Source organism: Natrix helvetica, assembly GCF_964273705.1.
Source record: "Natrix helvetica genome assembly, chromosome: 3".
Lineage (NCBI taxonomy): Eukaryota > Metazoa > Chordata > Lepidosauria > Squamata > Natricidae > Natrix > Natrix helvetica.
Genome location: NC_138549.1, coordinates 48,160,976 through 48,177,467, shown reverse-complemented (window position 1 = coordinate 48,177,467; position 16,492 = coordinate 48,160,976). Strand labels below are relative to the sequence as shown.

At 38.1% G+C, this 16,492-nt stretch overlaps 1 protein-coding gene across 4 annotated transcripts in view; it reads right to left on the bottom strand.

Moving 5' to 3' along the window:
- NHS (NHS actin remodeling regulator) overlaps positions 1 to 16,492 on the bottom strand; it is a 284,324-nt gene that overhangs the window by 87,317 nt on the left and 180,515 nt on the right. The window contains exons 1-2 of one of the 4 annotated variants that reach the window (XM_081948744.1): positions 13,834 to 13,884; positions 13,645 to 13,690 (exon numbers count right to left, since the gene is read on the bottom strand). The exons of 2 other annotated variants lie outside the window; for them this stretch is intronic. In XM_081948744.1, the coding sequence (XP_081804870.1) occupies positions 13,645 to 13,690; positions 13,834 to 13,851 (64 nt within the window). In that variant the 5' untranslated portion in view covers positions 13,852 to 13,884. Of the gene's footprint in view, positions 1 to 13,644; positions 13,696 to 13,833; positions 13,885 to 16,492 lie in introns of those variants that run through there. One more of the 4 variants, XM_081948745.1, reaches the window with a different exon arrangement.

Genomic DNA, 16,492 nt, shown 5'->3' with positions numbered 1-16,492 from the left:
AATACCAGACTAGGAGGTATTATGTAGCCTTTAGGTAAGAATATTTAGACCGATAGATGATCAGAGTAAACAATACATGGGATGCTTGGAATTGTTAGAGTGGTGTATAGCGGATGTCGGGGGGGGGGTTGAGTGGGAGGTGGGGGTGGGTTAGGGTGGAGGGTGGGGCAATATATATGTATAAATAAACTAGAAGATGGGATTAATGAAATATTGTTATTTTAAGAGAAATTTATATTATGAGTTATATATGTTAAATTAGTTTAGAAGATGGGATTAATGGGCTATTGTTACTTTAAGAGAAACTTATATTGTGAGTGTTGGGAGGTGAAGGGGTACAATATGTGAATGAGTAATTTACTTTAAGACGGGGGGAGGGGAGGGAGTAAAGTATTTGGTATAATATCTGAATGAGAATTTTTTGGGGGGGGTTGGGGGGAGGGGAGGGGGCATAGTATCTGTATGTGATTTATACTGTATGGTGGGGGGGTTAAAAGGGGGAAAATTTGTCTGTACAAAACTTTTTCAATTAAAAAAAAAAACAAATTGTTGAACCAGGAACAGCCCAGGATAAAGCTGGGTTGGTCCAGTATAGAACTTCAAAAGATTTCCTGCATTGTAGCAGGATAAAGGTAGTTGATATAAAGGAAAATGTATCATAAAATAATACTACTGTAGTTTACAATAGCAGAACCATTGTCAGTGAGAACATTGCACATGGCTTAAAGCAGGCTTGTCAAACTCGTGGTGCCACATTGTCATCACGTGATGTATCGTGATTTTTCCCCCCTTTGCTAAACTGGGGGTGGGGGTGGCCAGCGCATGACGCATCCAGCCTGCGGGCTGGTAGTTGGACACCCCTGGAAGGAACTATAGAAGACTCATTTCTTCATTGACAAGGAGGAAAATACTACCTGTAACTGCAGAAGTATATCCAGTGTAAAGTTTGTTAACAGAAGCAGTTATCAATGATATGCGTCTTTTGCAGGTAAAGTAAATGGAAAAAATGTTAATGTAAAATTTGGTGATTAGTCCTAGAAATGATATGGAGGGATGCCTAAATGGCATTTAGGACAAAACCAGCTCCCTAAAATGACAACTTTATCGAGAAGGTTGAAAAGAGACGATTAAAAATAAGAAAAGACTGAACGCTTTATATTCCTCTGGAAGAGACACAGAATAGTGCTAGTCCTCATTGGCACACACAGTTCATCTCTGTTGTTTTCCAGATAGTATATATGGCATATACTAATACTCAGAAAATGAGCAATAAACAAGTTAAGTTTTTGCTTTTAATACAGGATGACAAATATTATTTTAGGTATATTTAATAGATATAAAATAATTAATGGAATTGCTTCTGTGATTGTAATGCAGCAGCTAAAGGATAACATTTGTTTACAAAATGAGAAGCAATATAAAGGGATACAGATGTATCTTACAAATTTTAAAAAAATATCCACATCTACTAAGAAATTCAAATTAATCAATGTACTTTTTCACTCTCCCAACTATGGGGATGTTATGGACAATGTTTTCCAAAACCATATTACAGATTTTTGAAAGAGTTATGAAGTGGTAATATTGAGAACTGCAGCATCTTTCAGGAGATGAATTTGTATCAAATATGTTTATTTCAGAACCTTCTTTACTTGTCTTTAGATGACGGACCCATGTATCAACTAGCCTTGACTTAGTCAAGGAAATGAAAATGCCCCAATGTTTGACTTTAAAGGAAATTAAGATCAGAATAATAAAGCAAACTTGGGGCTTTTAAGAAGTGGATTTTAATAAATTTAATAAATAATAAATTCAAAGTAATGAGAATTCCCATAGAGGAATGTAATTCAAAGTAATGAGAATTCCCATAGAGGAATGTAATGAGGAAAAAGTTCAAGATGGCTGAGAGATCCTGAAAAAAACCTAGTAATAACTCTTTTTTGTTATAAGCATGTTGTGTGTGGTATGCATAAAAAAGCAAGTGGAGCTGTGTTTAAGAGAACAACAGAGTTGGAAGAGACCTTGGAATTCTTCTAATCCATGGGTGTCAAACTCACCATGTCACATTGATGTCATGTGACTTATCGTGACTTTTGCCTTCGCGGAGCTGGGGGGGCGTGGCCTCCATGCAATGCATCTGGCTCATGGGCCGCCAGTTTGGCACCTGTATCTAATCCAATCCCCTGCTCAGTAAGGAATCGCTATAGCATTTCAGACAAATCTGTTGTCCAATCTCTTCTTAAAAACTTCCAGTGTTGGAGCACCTACAACTTCTGGAGGCAAGTTGTTCCATTGATTAATTGTTCTCCTTAGTTCTAGGTTGGATCTCTCCTTGATTAGTTTCCATCCATTGCTTCTTATCCTGCCTCTTTAGCTGCTTTGCAAAATAGGTCAACCTCTTGTTTGTGGCAGTCCCTTAGATATTGGAACACTACTATTAGGTCACCCCTAGTCCTTCTTTTCATTAAACTTGACATACCCAATTCCTGCAACTGTTCTTCATATGTTTCAGGCACTAGCCCTCTAATACTTTTTGTTGTTTTTCTCTGCACTCTTTCTACATTCTCAACATATTTTTATTTGCCTCATTGTTGTTACAATTTGGCACACAATTCTAATGGGGAAAAACCTAAACTGCAGAATCAAGCCTTTGGTATACAAAAAGTTTAAGTGAATGTTTAAAAAATGGTGTTTGCATGTGTTTTTTTGTGTGTATGACAGATACAGAACATGGAAAGAGATCAGGTCACTAAAGAAGTATATACAGAGAAAGAAACTATCTCAAGAATCCTAAGGTTCCTTGTTGATCTCATGGCTATTCAGTTCCTCTAGTAGTTGTTGTTTACTTAATAACACCTGTCATTAAAAGCTTTCATACAATCATTTAATTTAACCAAATGATCCTAGAAGTGAAAAACAGTCATGAAAATTATTCTTTCCAGTCTTCCACGTGATAATAACAAAACTGCATTTCACAGCCTAATTCATCTTGCTGTGCAAAATTGTAAAATAAATATGTTCATTTTTGCTTTTTGGCTTCGCTTTCATCAGCTCATAAGTGTGAAAGAACAATCTCATAATGTTGACAGCCATCTGAAAACTACTGTGAAATGTAGAACCGATCTTTAAAAATAACCATCAAATGTAGTCCTTTCCCGCTTGCCTTCCTTTTTAAAGCAGAAAACGGGAAAAGCCCAATTTCTTTTGAGTTTGTTTATTCCTGCATCCCTGTAGTCACATGATCAAAATTCGGGCACTTGGCAACTGCCATGTATTTATGAAGACTGTAGCAGTCTTGTGTCATATGATAGTTATTTGTGGCCTTCACAGGAGCCACAAAGGAGTTTCTAATAAGCAAAATAAATAGGGGAGGCCATATTCTCTTAATAATCACAGTAGTAAAATTGGGTGTAACCTACTTAATGACTGCATTGCTTTGTGATAGCAGTTTTGCTCACAATAGTGGTTGTAAATTGAGGACCACCTGCATGCACTATTTTTACTGGCAGAGCCAGTAGAAATGTCATTTGGTATAGCCCTTGAACTGTGCCTCAAGCAGCCCTATCAACCCTCTACATAGCTCTTATATATTATTCTAACCAGAATATTTTAGCTTATTCAACTAGCCATAATTAAAACAAGCCTCACTTAATGCAACATGTGACAACTCCTCATCCTCATCCTCGACATCCAGCCTTTCTGTCCACAGGAAAGCCAGGACAAAAAACTAAACAGATAAGGAGAGTTTTTGTCTTAAGTTTCATTTCTCTGGATCTATGGAATTTTCCTTAAAAAGTCAAGAGTAATTTATGAAACACAGAACACATAGCCAATTTCTGAAATCTACTTTCGCTATCAATTTCATTTGTATAATCTTGAACTAAATTTTTCCATTGGTTTTGGTTTACACATTTAAATTACATATCCAATTTTACTAAACACTTAGGAAGGAAAACATAAGCATTTTATGTTGGCAAAATTGTCAAAAAAATATAAACAGGAAAGCAAGATACTTTGGAATGCATTTATTGAGAGTGAAATTGGACTTACAAAGTACACTAGAACAGTGGAAAATATAAAAGGCAGATTGTCGAATTGTCACTGAGACTAGATTCCCATCCTTTATCACAAGCTGCTGCAATTATCTACAAACCCAGCCTAACTCTATGCCCTCATTTTCTACTCTACTAGAGTTACCATAGCTAGACTTCAAAACTTCAGATGACCAATGGATGGCAGCATAATGGAACAGATGGGCTAATTCTTTGCTGCCATCTAGTAGTTACCTATACTTTTTACCACTTAGATATCAGCACAGTGGTCCCCTATTGTTCCAGCTCAGTGGACCAGTGGAGGCAGTAATGGGGGGGGGGAGGGAGGAAGGGGTTGGTTTCACACACGTACTACTTTCACAAATGCAGCTTTGCGCACATATTTGTGTGCATCCTTGCCAACCACTTCCATGGCCTGGTTCTGAACATGCTGCGGCCTGATGCTGGGCCATGGACTGGTGTTTGGGGACCCCTGCATAACATGTATAAGCAAGATTGAGCCCACAAAGGGACCAATCTGCTATAAAAATAAGTTCTCACTGGGGCTAGACTAACACTCAAAATGCTGTCTATTAGTTCCAATATAATCCTTCAAGTATAACTTTTGATACTTGCAATGCTCACAGATGCCTTTTTTTTTTCTCTAGCTGAGGCAAAGGTTTCCTTCATATTTATGTTTATCTCATTTTGTGAACAGTCTCGCCGTATTTTAAGTATCCATACAACTAATGATTTGCAAATTGAAACAGTTTTATCATTTGTACAAATGAATACAATGCAGCACATAATTCTAATAAAAGTCCCCTGGGATGCAAATAAAAGAATAAGTACATTATAGTCTTTTAAAAGACAGGACATAACAGGTACTCTCAGCTATGCAGCAGAAAATAGAGCAAGATCCGTTTTGGTCTACAGAATCTTTTAATGGTTATGTTATCAAATCTTTTAGTCTGTACTTACTGTATTAACACACAAAGAGGTCTTTCATTAGCTGCTTTCTTTATGAGAAAGGTCAGTGGAGAGTAAATGATATGTTACCCTTTGAAAGCCAGAATTACTAATGAAACTAGTTAGAGACTCCCTTTGCATTCTCTGTTGCTTCAATTTTCTTGGTGCATTCTTACATTTTGATGTGCAAATGATACACAACCAGTCAACTAGAAAGAAATAGGGTTGAGAGTGAGAGTACCATGAAAGACTACCAGAAAGAAGTTTAAGATCATTTCTACAGAAACTGATTTCACAAGAATGGGAATGGGAATCTTAACACTTGCTTTGTTATAAGTTGTGCGATCAAATAAAAATTAATGGATGGATAAAGAAATTTGAATGAATGGGAAAGAGTTTCCACCCTAATCTCTTGTCTTGAGCTATGTCTACTGATTAAGAAATACAAATGTCCCTTTGGATCAACAAGAGATAAACCCAGAATTTCAATTCACATTTCATGTTAGAGATTCTGTTCAGCAACACTTTCTTTTCTGAAGTGGATATATTCCAGAGGTAGCATACTACAAATCCATCATCTTCAACAAGCAAGATGTTAATCTGCTGGTAGAGAATGAGATTATCTAAGGGTTATGATCAGATGGAGAAAGTTAAGGTATATAATAGGCATGCTACCAGTTTTTCATTCAATGGTTTTTAGAAATAATTGTTGGATTAGAAGAGTTTATATGTGTGTGGATATACTGATGCAAATTTGGTGCAGTTATTAGAGTGGGGCTAGAAAAGCTCAAATTCCACAATCCAGTTTGATGTAAATTCCAGCCAGTTAGTATTTACTGTATGTAGTCAGTAAAATTGTTGATGTGAAGATAATGCAAGGAGACTGGAATCATGAACTAAGTGAAATAAAAGCAGTGATAAGAGTAAATTTAATAGTACAACATGAAAGAAGCTATCAGATACAAATCCAGTCATTAATGACAATTATATGAAGCATGTGTTCTTTCTACTATTCTATATCTGCACCCATCTTTTCAACTTGACCTATGGAATCACTAATTTTCATCAATATTCAAAGATGGCTATTTAACTTTCATAATTATATAAGTATATGTGCTCATGACAGATGCTGAAGAAGCTGTTGATGAATTCTATGGAAGAACGTAACAAATAATTAGATCAAGCACCAAAAAAGTATGTTTTAGTACTTATTGGTGACATTAATGCAAGTCAGCGAGAAACCTGTATGGAAAACATATGGAAAATCTGGATTGAGAACTCCTAATTATGAAAAGGTTTGACTGATATATTTCTGTATTTAAAATGAGTTGTGGCTCATGAATCATTTTTAATTTTAAATCTTTTTTTCAATTTTTAAATCTTTTTCAATTTCTTTTTCAATATTTTTAAAATTATTTTTAATAAATATTTTTAATAAAAATTAATTAAAAATGGAAAAAAACAGCTTACTTATTTTAATTCTTTTAAAAAAATTAAATTCTTAATGATCTGAGAGAAAAATAATAATAAACCATGGCAAAAAAAGACAGATACTTCAAACAGGGAAAAGACAGAACAAAAGGCCAAGAACTCTTATAAGCTATTGTAAAATGACACTTCGCAACAGGAAAAATATTTGTAATCTTTTAACAAACAAACAAAGAAAAAGAGTCATGGAAAAAAAGAAAATAGAGAGTGACACTATAGTGCCATGATGGCAAACCTATGGCATGGGTGCCACAGGTGGCACGCAGAGCCCTTTCTGTGGGCACGCGAGCTGTTGCCCAGCTCAGCCCCACCGCATATGTGCGTGCATTTCCCACCAGCGAGCTGATTTTCAGGTCTCTACTGCACATACGGGAGACGTGCACGCATGCCAGGAGGAGGAGATCACGCACATGCGCTGGGGTAGCACAGGGGGTACAGAGCACCCCCATGCTCCTTTTTTGGTCCCCGGAGGCTTCAGGGAGGCCTGCTAGGCCGAAAACAGGGTGTGGGGTCAAATGCATGCACAGGGGGAGAGGGGGGTTATGCACAAATGTGCAGGGGAGCAGGGTGCATTGCATTGTGGGCACACACACGATTTGGGCACGCGAGGACAAAAAGGTCAGCCATCACTGCTATAGTGACTTGCAAAGTGATTCATATGTTTCAGCTTATGCCCACAGAAGACTCAAACTATGTAAGTATCAAGTGTAAATTACTTGAATTACTAGTACAAAAAGGGTCTAGAGGCAACTCTAGTTACTCTGAAACTCAATGAACAAATCCCAACCTAAACAAGGAGAGTATACCTGGTATGATTCTGGAAAAGATAATAAAAAAACAGATTTTATTTCATTCTTTGATAGAGTGACTAAATTAGTAGACCAGCAAAATGCTGAGGACATAGTATACTTAGATTTTAGTAAGGCATTTGACAAGTAGACCACAACCTACTACTTGGTAAACTAGAAAAATGTGGGATAGACAGCATCGCCATCAGATGAATTTTTAATGGTTGAAACCATACTCAAGGAGTAGTCCTTAAATGGTACTACATCTATATGACGGAAGGAAGCAGTGGGGTACCCTAAGGTTCTGTCTTAGGCCCAGTGCTCTTCAATATCTTCATAAATGACTTTGATGAGGGAATAGAAGGGGAACTCATTAAATTTGTAGATGATACTAAGGTGGCAGGAACAGCCAACACCCCAGAAGACAAGCTCAGGATGCAAAAAGATCTTTATAGACTTGAACAATGGGCCCTATCAAACAACATGCTATTTAATATGGAGAGAAGCAAGGTATTTACACTTAGGGAAGAAAAACCAAACGTACAGGTACAAATTAGGCAAAACCTGGTTCAGTCCTAGTGGATGATCACTTAAACATGAGCCAGCAGTATGCAGCAGTAGCCAAAGAAGCTAATACAATCCTTGGTTATATAAACGGAGGCATAGAATCAAAATCATGTAAGTATTAGTACTGCTTTATAAAGTCTTAATACAACCACACCTGGAATACTGCATTCACTTTTCATCACCACCTTACCAAAAAGATGTTGAGACTTTGGAAAAAGTGCAAAGAGTAACTAAGATAATTAAGGGCCTGGAGACAAAAACATATAAAGAACGGTTGCAGAAATTGGATATGGTCCATCTAGACAAAAGAGGGACATGAGGTGACATGATAGCAGTATTCCAGTATTTGAGAGGCTGCAAAAAAAAAAAAAAAAAAGAGGGGGTCAACTTATTTTCCAAAGCACCAGAAGGCAAGACAAGAAACAATGGATGTAAACTACTCAAGGAGAGAAGCAACCTGGAATTAACAAGAAACTTCCTAACAGTGAGGACAATTCCTTGCTGTAAGGAATTGTCTTCACTGCAGAGGTGAATTTCAATTTTTTTACTACCTATTATGTGGGTGTGGCCTATTTTGTGGGCATGGCTTAGTGATCATGTGACTGGATGGGTGTGGCCAACTTGATGTCACTCACCAGGAGATGTCATGGATTGGGTAAAATATGGTGAAGCTCACTTAACAATGCTGTTGCTTAGCAACCAAAATTTTGGGCTCAATTGTAGTCATAAGTCAAGGACTATCTCTGCCTTCCTCTGCATGGCACCCTAGTAAACTCTTTCTCCTTTCTGGCAATTTTGTTAGAGGTACCAAAATAATCCAGACAATGTAAGGTTTCCTGCTGCAGCAGGGGGTTGGACTAGATGACCTCTGAGTAGCCCTAAATTGCTGTGCTGCCTTTCTTTCTTTCTTTCTTTCTTTCTTTCTTTCTTTCTTTCTTTCTTTCTTTCTTTCTTTCTTTCTTTCTTTCTTTCTTCTTTCTTTCTTTCCTCTATGGGAAGCAACCAACCCTCCCCCCCAAAATAAAATATTACTCCCAGAAAGGCTCATTCCACATGCCTGCCAGATAGCTAATGAGATAATGAGCCTATAGAAAGTTTGGCTCCATTCACAAGCAGGGAATGATGCAAACCCTTTTAGAAACACAAAGCCCATATTGCACAAATCCCACAACTTCAAAAACATAGAACCATATAAAAACCCTACCTTTTATCCAGTTTGTTGTTCAGTTAACCCGGAAACAAACTGCTGAATGTCACTTTGAAAACTTCCTTTTGAGCAGCTTTTCAATTTAAAGCAGGTTTCAATTTAAAGTTAGCAGCATTAAGACTTGTGGACTTCAACTCCCAAAATTTCACAGCCAGGCATGCTCAATTCCGATTTAAAGCAACAGCATTTTTTTTCTACTTTGCTGAATCCTGGTTAAAAAGTGAGGTTCCTTTTTTCTTTTTATTTCTTTCTCTTTCTCCCTTCCCTTCCTCCCTCTTTCCCCTCTCTTTTTTAGTTTTAAAACCTCTTTTCCCTTGCCTGAACTGGCAGGGAAAAAGGGCTTTAAAAAAAAAGCTTCTGACAGAGGTTCAGGGGCGTGGCCAAGCCACCATTACTACAGGTCCGGTGCAGTATGTCAGATTTTCACTACCTCTTCTGACGTACCGGACAAACCGGGAGGAACCCATCTCTGCCTCACTGTTGTAGAATAGCTTGCCTTCAGAAGTTGTAGGTGCTTCATCACTGGAGGCTTTTAAGAAAAGACTGAATAGCCACCAATCTGCAATGGTATAGGGTCTCCTGTTTGAGCAGGGGGTTGGGCTAAAAGAGGTCCAAGTTTATGTAACATCAGATGGAAAAAAATCTACATTAAATTGCAAAACAGTGCTGGGGGCTCACTGTGGTTCAGATTAAAAGCTGGAATTCCAGAAATTGTCATCTGACTGAAAAAGATTAGAAAATATCTCATCCAAATGAAATATGACTTAAAATCTATTTCAATATATTTCTAACCTCAATTTTATATTTTCTCAAAGGTTTATAACTAGTGGATAGAAAACACAAGGAATTGTGGGAGCTAAAATTATTTAGCTGGAAATCACATGACAAGAGTCAGAAGGAAATGAAGAACACACCAGCGATCAAAGAAAGCCATAGAAATAACTAAAGGAATAAGACTAGCAAAAGCCAGATGAGACCTAGGAAATCTAGATAACTTAATTTAAACTTCCAACAACAACAAAAAGTGAAGGGAGGTAGATCTAATCAGATTGGAAAGAACAAGGAATCTGTTTTAGAAAAATAGGAAAATAAAATAGAATATGAATGTTCCAATCCTATGTAAATGTCATAAAGAGCAAGACGTCAACAATAGAACATAATGGGGGGGGGGGAGAGAAACTCTCTGGTAAATAATATACTGAAAATATTCACCAAAAAGTAGATAACATTGCATTCCACGTGAAACGTGAAAAATAACCTTTGGCATTTGAGGTGGAAGTTATATGGGTCATGAAATGGTTATCAAATAGGAAAGCTCCTAGAATGAATGAAATATTTTAAGATTTAAAATTTATCATTTTAAGATGGCTGGTGATGACATAATAAAGATCATGATAGCCCTTTGCCAGTGGTGGGATTCAGCTGGTGGACACTGCTTCCATAGAACCGGTATTTAATTTTTTTGTTCAGTTCAGCGAACCGGTTGTGATAAATCTGTGTTTTCTGGAACATGTCTAATTTTCGTTCCACTTCCTTCCAGGCAGGAAAAAAACCCCAAAACAAACCCTCCCCAAAAGTCCAAGAGAGGAGTGACAGAAACCAAACAGAGATGCGGCACCTTTGATCACATCAGCAGCAGAGCACATTTTATTGATGTGCCCTGTTCTTTTCAAAACAAGTCAGCCTGGACTGATTCAAGCTGGCCACCCTCCCTCCTTGTTTGTTGCTCATTCATTTTCACCAGCCCACAGTGAAAAAATGCTGTTTTCTTTTTGGACTTCGGAATTCTACCAGGGAGCACTCACGGCACAGCAATAAGAAGCAAGAGGGGAAAGAAAAGGCTAGGAGAATTATTTAATCACGAAAGCAACACAGCCAGATAACCTGTATGAGTGTCTTTATTGGCACCAACTTTGCCCCCAATGTCCCTTTTTACTCTCCGGTCTGAAGAAAAGCTTTTCCACAAACCTGCAGATACTCCAGTTTAAATGTTGTAAACAGATTGACTGCAATCAATCACTCCAGCAGGGTAAGATAATGAGTCCCAGAAACGAAGAATAATTCCAGCAAGATGAGATAAGCACACAGAAAGATGGATATAATTCAAACAGTCCGGAAGAATGCCAGGAACGCAGGCCACAACTCTCAACACAATAGGAATTCAGCATTTGTTCCTAACAAACGCCCCTCCCAACTGCCTCTCCTTTAAACTCCATCCCCAGGTGTGCCATGTGAAGGGAATCAGGGGCCTTTCCTTCCTCGTAAGCCACACAACCCACATTTTTCTCTTCTGTGTTCTTCCCTACATACCCTAAGATGAGGAGAGGAGAGGGTGGGCCTTGATCTTCACCTTTCCCTTGTTCTACCTGTTCCCTGCACTGCCCAGCCTGACTTTGCCCTTCCCCAGTTTCCTCCACAGCCAACGGAGCCACTCTCCTGCTCTCTGTCAGCTGTTCATCTTCCATCTCAGTCAGACTCTGACAGGGGCATAACAGTGAACTTCTACGTGGAACACACATTCCGACAGAAGTGAATTCAATGAGATCAACTAGATTCCACTCACATCCCACCTGGTGACTGATTAGCCGTTCCTGCAGGATTCGCATAATCTATCATTGTACGTTGGGGTCCACCTCCCTTCTAACCTGGCTGTGTTCAATCCTGGAGTAAAAATGCCGCTCACAGGGTTTGGGGTTAGGCTGATGCTTCCCCCCCGCCCGTCCCCTTTTTTTGAAAAAAATGAAAAGTTTGAAGAATGATTTTTCTTTCACCAAAAAGACAATTGGAAACCATGAGGGTAGAGCTGGCACAGAATGGAAGAATTCTACTTGACTGAGATTGGCAAAATCCTACTGACCTTGTGCAGAATTCAAAGGATTATCGCTCCTTTGAGCTATAAATTATAAATACTTCAGGTTTAAATACCAGGCAGGTAAGGGGGTTCATATAGGGTCTTCGTTAGTTTCCCCTAATGAATATAATACAGGTAGACTTATAACAATTCATTTAGTGATGATTAGTGACGATTCAAAGTTACAATGGCCGTCACTGAAAAGTGACTTCACAAATATCATTTTTATACTTAAAATGGTCATTAGGGTAGAGAACCAGTTGATAAAATTTTTGAATCCCACCACTGCCCTCTGCCAACATCAGAGATTGTTGATATAATAAAATTAAACTTCTAGTTGGCTTCTGTAGGTGAAATAGACATTGAGGTGCAGACTCAGCCTTTAAGCAGCACGATGTCTTGGCCTGACTGTATTGTTATAATAATAATAATAATAATAATAATAATAATAATAATAATAATAATAATAATAATAATAATAATAATAATAATAATAATAATAATAATAATAATAATAGCATTTCTCCAATAGTTTTTAATAAATCAAATAAATCAAAAATAAATCAAATGGAGCTATTTCTAGCTATAGGTCTAGTAGCGAAAGATATTTTCAGGGGAAGGGTATTTTCAGGATATCTCAGATATCTCCATTTCAAGAACAAAATTTTCACAAATTAGCCCAGGAAGCTCAAAGGCAACAAAAGTAGTGCTCCTAGATCTGGGCTGCAAAAATTTCAACCACCGCAAATAAACAAAGAAGCAATATGATTTGGTGACATCTGGTGGTCTGGATTTCTGCAGCCCAGATCTTCTATCCTAAATCAAGAACTTGAAAAATTGCTTCTTCACAAAAAGCATGAATAGGATAAAAGCATATGTCTGCCACTGAAACCTTTATAGAAATAAATGTTAACATAAATGTAAATTATAGAATCATTTTGAATCAGCAGTCGATGATACATATTTTCAGTTTTCCATAGTAGCAAATCTAATGAAATTCAACATTTAAATGGAGGAGGCTGGAGATGGATGGGTATTTTTTTTTCATACCATTTTCCTGATTGAAATATCTTTTCTCAAATTACAGGTAGTCCTTAACTTACAATCACAATTGAGCCCAAAATGTAAGTTGCTAAGGAAGACATTTGTTAAGTGAGTTTTTCCCCATTTTATCACCTTTCTTGCCACAGTTGTTAAGTGAATCACTGCAGATAACTTAGTAACACAGCTGTTAAGTGAATCTGGTTTCCCCATTGACTTTGCTTGTCAGAAGATCATAAAAGATGATTATGTGACCCTGGGAGACCGCCATGGTCATAAATATGCGTCAGTTGCCAAGCATTTTAATTTTGATCGTGTGACCATAGAGATGCTGCAACAAACATGTGTGAAAAACAGTGATAAATCACTGTTTTCAATGCCATTGTAACTTTGAGTGGTCAAGGGAATTACAGGACCAGTGTAATTTAGAACAGGACAATAGTCTAGGTAAGGAATCTTCCCTCTCAGATTCCCATTGTTCTTCCCCAATCAAATTATTTCTCCTTCCTCTCACCTATCTTTACTTAGAGAATAAGATGCTGTTTGACCCTAAAGCAAGACCCAAAACAAAATGTATGATATGTACAAAGTTATTTGAATTTATGTTTCCTAAACAACCTTCCCACTCTGATGAGCTACTATTTCTCTAGAAGGCAACTTGTAGAGCTTTTCCTAGTATTCAGCTTACTGTATCTTGATTACCTTGGGACATTGTGAAACCACCAGCTGTAAAGCATTTGCCTTTGATCTCTCTAACTCAGTGTTTCTCAAACTTGGTGACTTTAAGTCCTGTGGACTTCAACTCCCAGAATCCCCCAGCCAGCACAGCTGGCTGGGGGATTCTGGGAGTTGAAGTCCACAGGACTTAAAGTCGCCAAGTTTGAGAAACACTGCTCTAACTCTTCTCATAGCTGAGAGACAGCTGTTTCTAACCACTGCCTTCAACCTTACTTGGCCTATTAATTCAACTATTATGGAGGTGACCTTTAACTTTTGACCTTTGCTTACGTTTCAAGTTTCCAATTGGCTTCCTGCCTGTGATTAAAGGATGACTGTTTATGGGAAAGCAGTGGATCTACTATTTATTATTCTGCTAATTGTGTATAACTTCTTTGGACTGTAATGGATATGTTCATGTACACACTACTGGCCTTTCCAAACTTGATAGTCACCATGTGGCATAACATTTACAACAATGGGATATAATACTAACATGACAACTGTGGAATGTTATAGCCTTAAAGAGCAGCTTTAAAGTGGTCTCTGGGGTTCTCCTGAAATTCTACTTTTCAATTATTAAACTGTATTTTTAAAGGGTTAAAAGCAATTTTAATTTAAAAAAATGATAACCTTGCATTTTTAGTTAGAAATTCTTACTAAGTGTGTCATTTTATTTTAAAATCTGTATTTATAGCATGCTTGGCCACAAAATAACATTACTATAACAAAGGCCAACAATGCAAGATAATCCGTTTGCTGTTTTTCTAATTTTTGGAGAGAGTTTGTTTTATTATTATATTCTTTTCTGAAAGCTCATTTGTCAACATCTGTCTCAATATTTTAATACCAAATTGGAAAGAATTCCTCATAGAAGGAAGAAGTGGCCAGATCAGCTAGAGCATTGTCAGTTCCCAAACTGGCACCCTCTGGTAGTCTGACTATAGCACCCATCATTCCCGTCCAGCATGATAAATAACTATTCCTGCTAGGAACTATGGATGTTAATAAGGGAAGTGTTATACTATAAATAACAACAAGAGCAGTGGTGGTTGCTACCAGTGTTACTACTGGTTTGCTGAGAGTGCGCTTTGCGCGCGTGGCTCCCATTTGGTCTGTCACTCTGGTACGCTGCTTCCACCAGCAAACAGGATTGCCTGGATGGGCCACAGCAAGTTTGCCTCTCCTCTCTTCTCCTCCTCCCTGCTCTGCTCTCTCACTGTCTTGTGTCTTCGTTGCCTGCCGTTGTTGCGCTGCCCTCAGTCTGCTGGCCTCTCCTCCCCACAGCTGATTTTCCTTCCTGCTCTGCAGATGGCCCCACTCAATCACCAGCTTGCCTCTTTGTTCTCTGCCAGTTGATTTTGCTGCCCACAGTCGGTTTGCCTCTCCACTCACCTCCTTTCAATGGGCCTCTGGTCTCTTGGGTAGGCCTCTTGGGTGAAACTGGACTTCTCTCTCTCCTAATTTCTCCAATCTTCCTCAACAATCTTTGTTTAAAAAATATTTTCCACAGAGCAAAGAGTTTGTTATTCAGTAAAAGGAGCCTTCCTATTATATGAAAAATATAATACTGAATAAAAAAGCTGTAAGAATATTTCTTCAAACCAATGGACACATGCCTACATAGGAAAATCAGAAATGAGGAAAACAGTGGTATGATGTCAGCAAGACAAAGAGTTAATAGAATTCAGGTAGACCTTGACTTATGATTGGTTTAGTAACCTTTTGAAATTATGATGGACCCCCATCCCTGAAGCTGTTTATGACTCATTTTTGAAGTTACAAAGGCTGCACATATATACCTCCATAGTCACATGACCACATTTTTTACTCTTGGCAATTGGTCACCTTTATGGCTGTTTGCAGCATTGTGCAATCGTATGATTGTGATTTGTGATTTTTTTTTTTTTTGCTGGTTTCCAGTGTTTACTTCCAGTTTCTAGCAAAAAATGCCCATTGGGGAAAATGATTCACTTACTGATCACAGCATTTGCTTAACAACCATAGTATTTGATGGCTGCTGCATTTACTTATGATCATGGTGTTTGCTTAACAATGCTGCAAACCATGTCAGAAAATTGGATTTGGTTGTAAAGACTTATGATTGTAATTCCAGCCTCAATTATGGTCATAAGTTGAGGACTATCTATTTGTGTATACACACACACACACCGACAGAACTTGAATATCTGTTAAAGCAAAACAGAAAACAGAGGGAAATAGAATATAGTTTGCTGGATAGTTGGGCTGGTTTACTCACATCCTGAACAGTGGTGGGATTCAATTTTTTTTACTACCAGTTCTGTGGATGTGGCAGGGGAAGGATACTGTAAAATCTCCATTCCCTCCCCAGTCCAGGAAAAGGTTATTGCAAAAATCCCCATTTCCTTGGGATCAACTGGGACTCAGGAGGCAGAGAATAGATGGGGGTGGGGCCAGTCAGAGGTGGTATTAACCGGTTTTCCAAACTAGTCAAAATTTCCGCTACCGGTTCTCCAGAACTGGTCAGAACCTGCTAAATACCACCTCTGTTCTTGAGCCAAAATTCTTCATCTACACCAGAGATGGGGAAAGATGGTCCCTTTATGACTTGTTGACTTCAATTCCCAGAATTCCTGAGCTAGCATGCTCAGTCCACTAATCATAAAAGGGCCACTGTTCTACCACCCCTGATCTACATAGTCTTTCCATTCCCTAGCCTTTAGTAGTATCCAACTATTGTTTTTTCCAACCTTCCTGTGGTTACAAGGGTTCACATAAGCCAGGGGTGTCCAAACTTGGCAACTTTAAGACTTGTGGACTTCAACTCCCAGAATTCCCCAGCCAGCTGCTG